Genomic DNA, 12,960 nt, shown 5'->3' on the forward strand with positions numbered 1-12,960 from the left:
TGGGAGCTGGGTTGAGTAGGCAGAGCATGATGAACATGGACACAGTGCCTGCAAAGTACTGGGAGAACATGGTGCTCAGCAGGGCCTGGTGTGACCTATTTCAGTCAGGAATTAGTAAAGCAGGGCATGGGATGTTTATTCAAATAGCCTAATTTAAAATGCTGTGCATGCTAATGAGCCTACACAGGAGGTGGTAAGAAACACCTCAAGGCCTGGAGAAAGCAAAATTTAAAATGTCATTTAACACTGAGACAAGGCACACCCAACACCTGATTAGGATGACAGAAGTCCAGAGGAGTTATCAAAAGCAAATTCAATTGAGAGCACAGGACAAGTTCTTCATTTAGCAAAGTAGATGATGCTAAGGAAGGGCCTGAGGGGAATCTGTAAAAACAGCAAGACAAACTAGGCACCTGTTGAAGGCAGCAAGAAGCTGCTGGGCTTGCCTACCACTCAGACTGATACAGCTGTGTATCAGAATTAACAAAAAAGTGGTATGTACAAAACAGCATCTCTGCTGTGCTGGATTAAGGCTGTGTGATGGCTCATCTCTATCTTCTCATGAAAACATCTGAATCTCCAGAACACGGTAGCCAGCGCTTATTAGGAAGATAAGAAAGGTGAAGTATTTGCAAGACTGATACATTAGCACACTTCAGCATAAAAAAGAAGCACCTTTAATAAGCAGGAGAAAAAAAAAAAAAAAAAAAAAAAAGAGAGAGGTGTTGGAGCCCTGCAAACTAGCAGTACTTGTCCTGAGAGGAAAAAGCAGGGACAATGACTTAAATAATTATAACTTTTGTTAAATGATATCATGTTCTCTCCCACAAATGAGCCTAAGATCCCACTTTCAGCACTTTACCAGTAGTATTTAGAGGGGAAAAAACAAGAAGAGGGAGAGAGAGAGAGAGCTGCTTTTCTGCAGAGTGTACTTATTGTCCACACATAATGGGCCATTTCATATGGCTCAATGTCTTCTGGATTTGCTTCCAAGACTCTACAAGCACAGCACATGCATGCACAGTATAAAAATGCATTGGCTTTCCTTGCCACAGCCCTGCCATGCCCCTGGTCCTCAGAGTAACATTTTGTACAAAACAACCTTTCAATATTTTAATATTATGCCATTCTGAAACACAGCCAGTGCACCCTACAGCTATCTCATTGCACTGCTTGGCTTTCCTAAAGCCCTTGCCATACCATTTTGACTACCTGTACTGCAGATTCCTCAGAAGAGTATAATATTATGTATGCAGCATGTTCAGCCTATATGCAGTTTTATTAATAATTTAATTGATTGTAATTTAAGCATCAATTACTGGCAAAATATAAGAACACATAACTACTCAATGTGGTTTCCTTAAAGGTTGAACTTATAACACAAAACAGGGGCACCAGGCTACTGCGCAGATCATCTTTTGGGCAACTAATAAGCATGCACAAAGAGAGGACAAACAGCTGTCTTTAGCTCTGGACTGCTGAAGTATCAGCCAAAGCCCAGAGTGGCTTGTTAGCAGAGATTATCATTGGAAACAGCTTGCAGCTGTTCTGCTTTCCTCCAGTAGCTGTGTTCACTTGCTGCCACAGCACTGATATAAAGGTACTGCATATTGCAGGGATTATCTGGATATTATGTGGGCAGACAGGAGGAAAAAACCACCCCAAACAGCTAATGTTTCACATGTGGTAGCCAATAGATAACCACATCCTTGCAGAATTGAAAAGCATAACAAAGTGCAGGTGATTAAGCCATATCCGTGCTCCAAGGGCTGATCATCTTCAAGTTGCTGGAGTCGCCATCTTGATCACTTACATTTGAAGACTTAATTGACTACACCAGGCTTAATGACTCTGACTGAATTCCTCCTCTTTGAGCCACTGGGCAGTACTTGCTTGCAGTGTTTGTAGCCCTTGATGCTAACAGGATGCTGCTCTCACTTCATTTGTGGGTTCCAAATCCTGAAGCACTCAGCCTGCTCCTGCTGGAGACCCTGGGCTACTTGTAACCACATGCATATCCCCAGCACAGCCCCAGTATACAGCAAAATACATTTATTCTGAGCCAATTTTGCTAAGCTGTACTATTACAATAGTTTGCAACAGTCTGTTCCTTCCCATGGGTTTGTTTCCTTTCATTAGCTTCATTTCAGTATTGTTTCCACAAGTGCAGCAAACAAGGGAGGGTTACAAAGATGACACCATGCCCATGAGCCTGGGCTCACTGCAAATGGAATTTCTCCATCACCAAATTATCTCAGCTCTCTCCAGCTTCTCCATCAGCTTCACTGACCACTGGTGGGGATTTGCACCAGTTGAAGAGCAGCTACACACACACACACACACGTTTCCTGTGTGTCTCTGAACTGCTAGTCTCATAGGCTCATTCAGCCCCAAAATGTTTATGACTGCAAAAAGCTCTCTTTAGATAGAACAAGGTGCTTTCTACACTTTCATGTCATGACAGCAAACACAGATGTTGTAAAAGTGACTACCTATCCAGGGTGCCTTGATCTTCAGTTTGTCGCTGCAAGACACTTTAAAGGCTTCAGCTAAAGGCTGATGAACCAACTAGAACTGCACACTTGGTATATACATTTTTAATAACACAACAGAAGTCAAACCTTTTGCAAGGTATTAAGATCACTGGAAATTTAACCTGGCATTTTTAACCAAGTTGAGATCTGTGTATCTGCATTTATTTTAGTCCACAGTCAGTCTGCTATTACAGACAAAATGCAATTGTGAAATGCAAGGCATGCATGCTAAAAACCAAACATTAGTCAATCTCTCCGTATGAGTTTAGCTGATCTCAGCGGGGTAGTTTTGTTTGCTCTTCTGAGCAGAGGGAAGGAGGGAGAGATGTCTGCTCCTAAACCATTACATTCTGTAAATAATGAAGAGTACATAAAAGGTGGAGTGCATGAAGTTCAATGCCTTACTGTTTCAGCCACTCTGCGATATCTGCTGCGGTAGCACCAAAGTTCTCAAAGTTGAACAGGAACTTTCCTTTCCTGTTAAAGCAACAAAACAAGGTTCAGTCCTGGCCCTAAAAGATAAAAACACTCAATTATACAAGAGTGCATGATTTCTAAAATAGTTGCAAAACATAACCGACTCAAAATAGCAGATTGTAGGATATCCCCGGACATTGAATTCTTCTTTTATCCTTTCAAATTCAGCAGAGTAAACATTCATCCCCGCAAGAACCTGGAAAAACAGAGCATAATCTTACTGATTCATAGAATACAGCAGGAACATCACACCATTTGTTTGAAGATTTAAGTAAAACCCACTTCAATCTGGGTAGATTCTGATTTCATTCATATAGCTGTCAAGCAAGGGGCTCTCTGTAAATGCACTGAAGTTTTTCTGATTTTGTGCAAGGGGAAACAGAACAACACTTGAGTTTAATCCAGAGAAAACACACAGCAGTTAGCATGTCACCTCCTCATTGCTCTGGAAGCATCTCTGTTTCTTTTTATTCACCCACTAAAAGGAATATCTAAAGGGGATTCTCTCAATTGCAGCACTTGCGCTCTGCTTTGCACATTTGGATTTTAAAGTACAACTAGATTTTTTCCTTCTTCTGCATGAAGAAAAAAAGAGTTCTTAGTTCATATCCAAACATTAAACAGGACACCAGAAATTGTACCCTCAGCTCTCTGGTTTCCACTCCAGCAATGAACTTGTCTATGTCTAACCAACTTGTCAATGTCTAACCAACCACAAGCATTATCCCAGGTCAAAAATGCACTTATTGAAAGGCAAGGGGAAATCAGCATGACTTTGATGTGAAAATTAAATGTGCCCTATATCCATGAGCTCAGGAAATAGCACATGGCATTTATATGCTCTAAATATGTTAACTAAGGTAGGGCACGGTATAATGAGAGTTAAGAATTAACCTTGTCCTACAGTCTTCAAAAGAGAGGCACAGAAGCACAGTAACTTTTCAGACAAGCACGTAAAACAAAAACTCTCTCCTCCTCACTCCTCACCTCTATCCCAACCCATCCTCCATCTCAACAATCCCTGAGCTTCAGGTTCAGGGCTCCTGTGACTTATACTGTGCTCTGTGACTTATTCTGTGCCCTGTCCAAGTGTCTTCCAAATATTTCTGACATGAAAACTGGAGGATGGGACTGATTCCAAGTTTTTGTGGGTGTGCAATTCACACAGAGGTCATTCTCCTGTCCAACTTGGACCCAGGAAGTTGCTGTGATACCACTTCCTGATTAACTTAGTTTAATGGCATTGACAGCTTAAATCATTTTAGCAGCAGGGTCTTAATCCAACCCCCTCCTCTTTCCCTCTCCAAAACCAGGATTTTCTCCTTCCAGCTGAAATACCACATCAGAATTTAATACCACGTTTCTGACTGCAGCAAACTGCACAGACCAACAAAATGTGCTCAGAGCCAGCATGAAATAAATCTTAAAGCAGAAAATCCTCATTTGAAGGTCAACCGTTCCTAAGAATGTGCTGGAAAGTCACAAAAAGATACTTTGTTTTCTCTTCCCTATCCTAAGAAAGGATAAATTGAACAGAGGAGAGTACAGAAGTAAGGTTTATACTTGCTGGCCTAATCTTCCACTTTGAATTTTCCTTGTAGTTTGAACAACTGGACTGATTTAATTTATATGAGATTATCTAGATTCAATTCTCCCCTTTCCTCATCCTCCATGCCACCACCTAAAGGCAGGCAAATGCAATAGGATCAAGATACAATGGTTGCTCTATAAAGCAAGAACCAGTTTTGTTAACTAATTCCATAATTAACACCAGCCTACCAGATTCCACATTTGCTGTGAACTTTCAGAGGATTTCCTATGATTTAAGTGGGCAATCCTGACCATGTCACACAATTTCACTGTGGCCATCTAAAGGTGATTGATAAAAGTCAATAACTTGGATTCATTCTGGTGTTCATTACATCATATGAAGACTATTTAGCAAAAAAAGCTTATTACAACAGGATTACAAGAGTAACAGCTTTAGTTGGCCAATAATCACAGAATTATGAAGGATCAGCCTGCCAGAGACCATCAAAAAACACCTTCTGCCCAAAGCCAGGGCCCTCCTGCCAGACATTTGGCAAATATGATTTTGGCAAAAGATTGAATGACCCCAACTTCAATTTAGGTCCATTACCTCTTGTAATAGCCATTGCAGAAACAAAGATCAGTTTATTCCTTTCACCTCTGCAGTGGCACTTGACATATTTCAACACTTATCTGCTCTCCAACAAGCTACCTGTAATCTAAACCAACTCTGAACCTTTTCTAGCTGCCCAAGTATTTGGAGCTTCTGACCATTCCTGTTTAGTTGTGACCCCCTATCCTGATTCTCAGTTTTCTTGATGGGATTGCTCCAAAACTGGTACCTTACAGCACAAAAAAAAAAAAAAAAAATTAAAAAAAGATAAGCATCAAAGAAGGAAAACTGATTAAGACTGATCAGACGAATAGGGGGGTTTGGTATTGTGAGAGGGCAGGAGGTTTTATGTTGATTGCTGTTGTTATGAAGTTGATTGCTCCTAGGATTGAAGAGATGCTTAAGCATATTCTCAAGCCGGTCTTTACCGAGCAGAGCATTCTGGCACACTCACAAAGTTCATGGGCATTAGGGGGATGGTGAATGGTTTGCTAATATCCAGTTCCCCCCCGCTCTGGTGGACAATCACTCACCAGAGCCCAGCCAACCCTCTAACCACAGGAAATGTTTCCTGCCAAGGATAAAATAAGTCCATTTCTGATTTGGAGCATTTTTTCCTTCTGCACTGGGTGCAAAAGAATTATAAGATATAACCATAATATAAACTAAACATGCCACCCTGCCTTCCTCTCAGTAACAGCACTGGAACAAGAAGCAACCAGTCCCAAGGAAACACAGCAACCAAAGACAGGTACAGTTCACCCTTTCACTTTTATGACGCCTTCAATAGGCAATACTGCACTTAATTTTTCTGCTATATAACTGCAATAATCACTTTTGAGCCTGGCACATCCTGACAGTTAATGACAGGTCAGATTAAAAGGCCAAACCTTCAGCTCATCCAAACCACTCATAAACTTTGCAGCCAAGTCTGATCCAGAGGTCAACATCACTTTAAGGTACTCCATGAATAATTTATGATGGGTACAGCACAGTTAACTTTAGAAATGGCGAGCTGTGTACACATCCCACTCAGGAAGCTAATTGGGTCATATTTTGACAAACAGACCAATTTTTGTGGAAAACATGGGTGGCAGTGGCGTGACTGGACTTTCCTCTGAACTGATCCTGCACCACAACCCTCCACTGCAAAGAACTGTGTCCCAGCCCTGTCACTCAGCTGTGCAGGATCAGCCCGGATCTGGAGAAACCATTTCCAAGTGAGGAAGGAAATACTCAAACCAGAATAGAACTAAATTATCTGGTCTGAATTTAATAAATGAGCTGCACATGAACAAGGAAGGGATAACGGCAGGAGGACAGAGTGCTGTGCAGCATGCCTTCTCTGTAGGTGATGCTTTACACTCCTAATCCCCCTCACCCCACAATATACTGCCATGCAGGGTGGGAGTGCCCTCCCAAAGGCTGCAGCACATGCTCCTCTGAGGGGAGATGGCCTTAGAATGCTGCCTGGCTCGACAAAAACACTCTTGAAAATATCTTCTAAGGCTTGTGCCATGTCCTAAATAAATCTGAGTAACTGCCACTCATTCCAGCCCTAAGCAAACAAAGATTTAAAGAAAGCACTTCTGAAAACAACTGGTTTGGAGAATGTTGGGCAGTCTGACAGCACTGGGTGGTCACAAGAACAAATGGCCAGAGCTGCCCCAGCCATGAACTGCAGTGCTTCATCACCTTTTTCTCACAAGGAAACCTGTAAACACAGCAGTGAATGATTCAACACGTAGGATCAGACCAAATCCTGCTACAGCCATGAAACAACAATCCTATTTCTTCATGCTTTATGTACTACTGGCACCACATAAATCATACGTTAAGCACATTACAAAACCTCAACTTGACAGGTGCCTTTGACTTGCTTACAGAGATCAATACACCTTATAACTACAAAGGGGTAACTAAATTACTGTGAATTCTGTACTTTATTAGAGTCAAAACTTACTTTTATATCACTGTGACATCAGCTTTGACAGAGCTACAGTTAAACTGTAAGATTCTACTAATGCTGAGTGGCTGGAGGGTGACCAGTAGCTTATGGGAGGGGGATTTCCCTCCCATAACACTGTGATTCCCCACTAAAAAAGTGGATTAATAACTGCAATGAGGGCATACATCCCCGACCTTGCTATGAAACATCAGGCCAAAAAGCTGATCAAATCCATTAAAGCAAACTTTCTTTCTTTACCAAAATGAGCTCAAAAGGCCTAAAAATTCATAAATTAGAGGCAAGAAAAATAATAAAAAAATAAATCTACGTAGTGTCAGAGCCTGTATTTCCATGGAAAAAACTGCAGTGGATCTAAAGGGCAAGGGAGTTCACATCTCATTCTCTAAAGTTTTAGAAGAATAAAAACCAAGAGAAAATTCTGAAGAGATCTGGAGCAGAGTAGATTATTTCTTTTTTCAGCTGGCTTAAAAATGCATCATTTTGATTTTGATAAATATTTGTCGATTTATATACTTTAAAATAAAAGTGTTAAAATGATTTTTGAAGTGTCATATAAATCTCATTGTCTCACTTACATATTTACCCTTGAGTTCTGTGGCTGCCTGCTGATAAGATGGCATCATTCTCTTACAAACACCACACCCTGATAAAAAATAAATTGTGTAAGTAATATGCCAACAACTCCATTCAACCTCTTCTATAGTATCTATGTTCCAAAGCATATGAAGTAATATTTATATTTAAAAAATTCAATAAAAATTCTTTATCTGCTTTACTAAATTATTATTAGATTATTAGTTTTTAAGTATGTTACTTGTTACAAGCCTCTATTTTTGCACATTTTTCATGCTCTTCATTTTCATACTCATTTTCATACTCATTTCTCATCCTAGTATGGAGAGAGTAAGACCATCTTACATTCCTCAGGCTCTGAGCTGAGCCCAGAGGAGAATACAAGATGAAACACACATATCAAAAGTCAACAGAAGATGTCATAATAGTGAACTCAAAACAAAAAGCTTTGTGCATTTCTGGTCTTTGAAGGGACAGGGGGAGGTACTTCAGATTCATCCCAGCTTAACAAGGCTTTGAAATTAATTTGAGATGCATTTCCTAAACACATTACACAGACATCAAGTGTTAAACAGTGCTCTGTTAATTGAGCAGACATAGCTCAGAAGCAACAGCCCTTGTAAGATACAATAATGTGCTGTGGAAAAGACAAAGGGTGAGTGAGGAAGACCACCAATGTGTAGCTGGAGTGAGAGCTGCTTGATGATGCTGTGCAGTGCTAAGCAGATTAGCAGTAAATCACCTTGTAAGCAGCAGTTTTCACCCCTGCCAAGTAAAATCTGTGCATGCAGATGGGAAGGGGCAGGAGTGCAGACAGCATGGAAGAAAGGTAGCTGGAGCCAAGCACTCCAGACAGTTATTGTGGAAACTCTCAGTCCACCACGGGACAGTAGTCAACACTTCTATTCTGGTTAACAGACAGAGAGTTTTGAAAGTATCTTCCAGAAAGGAGGAACAGATTTTGCAGCCACTACTTTAGGTTCACATCAGCATGCCTGGAAAAGAACATCCTTTAATCTGATGAAGGAGAGCTCTTGTTTCTGTGGTCTTTCCATCTTTGATCTCTCCACTCAAATTGACAATGAGGTTGTTAAATTAGTGCTAGTCAAAATGACAATTTCTTGGTGGGCACAGACCGCACATTTAAGGCCCACTAAGACCACTAGGGTCTTGCAGCTTCATCCAAACCACTGAACAGACATCAAAAGATGTGAGTTGGCAGACAACATCTTCTGAATTCTCGATTCCTTCTTTCCTCAGGAGCCTCAGGCCCTTAAGTCCTGCAGCAATTTCCCTATTTTCCCCTCTTCACTCTCTTACTGCTCCCTGGAGTACTTTCTAGGGCACAAGCACACACCAGCCTCCTCCACCAGCCATCACCCCCATCATCCTCCTCTTCCCAGCTCTGCTGCTGCCTCAAACTTGCTGCTCTCAAACCCATTTCAGCACACCCTCTCCTGTCCTCATACTTCTGGGTTATATTTTTCAGGATGCTGCCAAGCCACATATACCCCTCTACAGGCATAAAAGGGGAACCTCAAAAAACTCATTTTCTTTTGTTCTTTCTTCTTGCATTTTTTCCCAAAATGGAAGCTTAATTAAATACAGATTAGTCTTTCCACTAGTTAACACCTACATTTTTAAAGCCTTGCTTTCAATCATGTTTATAAACAGTTCCTTCTTTATTGCCAAATCCAGACAGTCTCCTGCAGGAGTCTTCTCTGACAGAGTTAACTACAAATAAATCTGAATGCCTTCAAGTACACCTAATATTTCATCTTTAGTGCTGACTGACTTTCTAATATAGACCTGAAAGTACAGTGAAAGGTCTGCAAATGGCAGGCAATATCTTCTGAGGAAAACAAGCCTTTGCTTGGAGTTGTTTTACCCAGACCAACCATTCCTGAAATATTAAAGTAACTACATCTAAGTCTGTAGTTGCATTCATCTCCCTCTGCACCAGTACCTAATGAAAGTGCCCATTTCCTATCAATCTGATACAATTAATCTAAAGCCCCTGCTCCCAACAAAGCAGAGAAATAAGGCAGCTGTCTTCCCCACAGTCTCCTAGACAAAGCCTATGATGTCCTCTCGCGCCAAAGACCTCCCTTACAAGTAACGAAAAGCTAAATTTCTTTTAGTGACCAGTCTTGATGTGCTGCTCCCAGATATGAAAGGTAATACCTGTATGTAACCAATAATTTCAGCTGCTCAAAGGCCATATTTTATCGTAACTGCTGGATGTATTCTGTCTCCAGTAAAAGGAGCAAGAAAAAATTTGGACAACAACCAATTCAGAAAGTCTCGTGTGTTAAATAAAAGATGAGGGAGTAACAAACTGATAAATCAGAGGAAAAAAAAAACCCTCACAAGTAGACTTCCTTCACAGCAGTTTGGAAAGCAGCACAAGTATTACAGCACTGAAAACTAGCAGGTGTTTTGCCACTTCAAAGAAGAGAAACTGGAAGGAGGAGGTTTCTGGGGGAACGGTTCAAAGAGAACGAAGGGTTAGATAAGGCACATTTCACAAAGAGCCTGAGTTGTGGAAAACAATTACTCCTGACAGAGGTAAACTGTGAAAGCACTGTGCAGCCCAGCTCTCCCCGAAGGGACGATTTACAGCAGAGCAGCCGTAGCATCCCCCGCTGATCCAAGGCTGCAGCTACTGGGAACAGCCACTCACCACAGCAGCCCACAGAGGACCACTGCAGAGTCCAAAGGCACAGAGCCACAAGTGATTTCATTTAAAGAAAAATCAAACTAAGTCTTGGGCAATTTTAGCCATCTTGGCAGCGCTCAGATGAGAATAAAAAGGTAAACTGGTGTTTCAGGCAGTCAGTACAAGAGAAGATCCTCTGAGAAACACCAGATAATGCTGCCATGGGACACAAGTTTTAAAGAGAATCAGACAGTAAATTGCTTGTGGTACCGAACATCAACTTCCCCATCAGGGCACTGCTGGGAGGCTTTCCTATTTTAGGTCACACATTTATTCTCTTCTCATGGCTTCCCTGCTTCCTGAACTTAGCAACAACTCAAGTGCAAAACAATCTTGCTTAGAAGAGCTGGAAAGCCTCTCACACAACAGTCACCAGGAAACACAAAAAGGCAGCTTTAAGTCTAGAACATAAAGGAACAAGTAGCCAATGCAATGACAAGATAGCAGCAATACAAGGTCAAGGTCACAAAAAGAAACAGAGACTCCAGTGTGCTCTCCTCTTCCTGGCATTTGAGTAACTCCTGCCCATGTGGGCAGGAACATTCAGGGTGCCTCTGGGATGGAGCAGGAACAACAGTCCTGCTCCTGATGTTCCCTCTGCCTGCAGAACACAGAGTTTCTGTTCTGTGCAGCACAAATCTAGAAAGGACAACAGGTAACAAAATTACAGAAAGCGGCTGCTTAAAAGAACATTGAGCAAGAACCATCATCACAAGAGAAAGAGACAAGATTGGGATAGAAGTGATGGACTATCAGGGAAAAACTGAGGACAAACAGGCAGAACAACACAATGAGCTGAATGATAAAGGTGGCACAAGATGGTATTATTTGTGAAGCACAGATGAAGCTTTAGTCAGACATGGACATCTCTAAGTGGAGAAGGGGGAAAGAGGTGACAGGACATGCTGGGCTGCTTACATGGGGCATAGAACATCATCAGTAGGGGCTTGTCTTCCTTCTTCAGAAGCCTTCTCAATTCCTAATGAATGAAACAAGGAAAATAAAAAACACACTTATACTCAGACACCGTACTACAACTTAAAAAAAACAATATATGTATTCATAGAACACAGGCTCATTTATCTGAGGGAAAAGGGCTCATCTTTCTTAACAGACAGGACTAATTTTTTTTTCCCTTGCTCAATTTTAACTTGAAAGAAAATGACAAAATTTATTATACATTCAGCTATCTGCTGAATGTCCTAGAGCAATATCTCCACTGCTAATATGTGGAAGTTCCATGGTTTAGTTCACTCTCACTGCAGAATCTCTACCTGGAAACTCTTCTCTTCGCTGTCACATCCAAAATCCATATTGCAATTCAAGAAGTCAGACTCAATAATAACAAAACAAGTTCACTTTTCACACTGTGAAACCTTGCCAAACCTATGAGATGCCATGTGAAAAGGATTTTTCAGTACCACCATGATAGAAAAACTAGATGAAGTTTTCAAATTGAATGCAACCCCTGGAAGCCTTGTAATAGAGTACAGAGGGTGAACATTAAAAATTAATCTTCCTACAAAAACTGAATGTCAGAATAACCATTTCTAATATTAAAAATGAAAGCCAGAAAATTGAAAAAGCCCTTTACAAAATACCAGCTAGAGTCCAATCAATTAAAGTTTAAAAAATCTATAGACTAGAAAACTAATATAAAAGACCAAGCTGATTATATTAGAAAAAACTTAATGAGTAACTGTGGTGGCACTGGCTTTTTAAGGAAGTTTCATCACATTCACTGCTTTCCTACTTAGAGGACAGTTCCTGTACCAAGTGAAATCCCTCAAGATCTGGATCCCCTTTCCTCCTGCTTCACACTCCCTAACCTCAGGCACATGAGGGAACCCAAGGTTTAATGACAACCTGCAGTTTGAAGAGCAGCATTTCACCTCCTACTTGCATTCTGCAGTGACTGCACCCTGAAAGCTGCTCCAGTTCCCTGAGACTAAGAGGGCTGTGCCACAAGCTCTGACTCTTGCTGTGTAGCTGGCAGACTGAGGTAATGACCACATGCAGGGCAGAGGAGGACAGGAAACACAGGACTTTACAGCCATCACAACCCACAAAATTTGTCAAATCACTTCAAACAGGCTGGGTTCTTTACATTTCCCTCCCAAAGATACAAAATAATGGTGTTTCACTAAGAATTAATACAAACATACACACTCCATCCCATATAGTTATAAAACAACAGGACATCTATCCAGCTAATGTACCTTTTCACTGTCAACATGCACAATATCTTTGGCTTCAGGATCTTCCTCCCACAGTGGAGCACCTTCTGGATCCTTGAGAAAGGCCACCATAGACTGTAACAAACAGGGGGGGAGATCTTTTAGAGAAACGTGAATGGAAATCATGAGACATCCAATCTCAAATCCATGCTGTGATGTAAACCCCATCCAATTAATGCCTTTGCTTTTCTGCTCATATATTCATCTGCTCTAATGCAGATTAGCACAAATCTCCTGTTGCAGAACCAAGTGATCCGTGGGTGTGTACCTTCATCATAACTGGTATTCCAACTTAGCAGTTCCCACTC

General features: G+C 41.2%; 1 protein-coding gene across 1 annotated transcript in view; it reads right to left on the minus strand.

The window, feature by feature from the left end:
- Positions 1-12,960, minus strand: part of PDIA5 (protein disulfide isomerase family A member 5) — a 100,364-nt gene that overhangs the window by 52,829 nt on the left and 34,575 nt on the right. The window contains exons 6-10 of the mRNA XM_030241784.2: positions 12,635-12,727; positions 11,334-11,394; positions 7,699-7,766; positions 3,116-3,207; positions 2,940-3,011 (exon numbers count right to left, since the gene is read on the minus strand). Of these exons, the coding sequence (XP_030097644.1) occupies positions 2,940-3,011; positions 3,116-3,207; positions 7,699-7,766; positions 11,334-11,394; positions 12,635-12,727 (386 nt within the window). The remainder of the gene's footprint in view (positions 1-2,939; positions 3,012-3,115; positions 3,208-7,698; positions 7,767-11,333; positions 11,395-12,634; positions 12,728-12,960) is intronic.

This window comes from Serinus canaria, chromosome 7, assembly GCF_022539315.1.
Source record: "Serinus canaria isolate serCan28SL12 chromosome 7, serCan2020, whole genome shotgun sequence".
NCBI classification, from domain to species: domain Eukaryota; kingdom Metazoa; phylum Chordata; class Aves; order Passeriformes; family Fringillidae; genus Serinus; species Serinus canaria.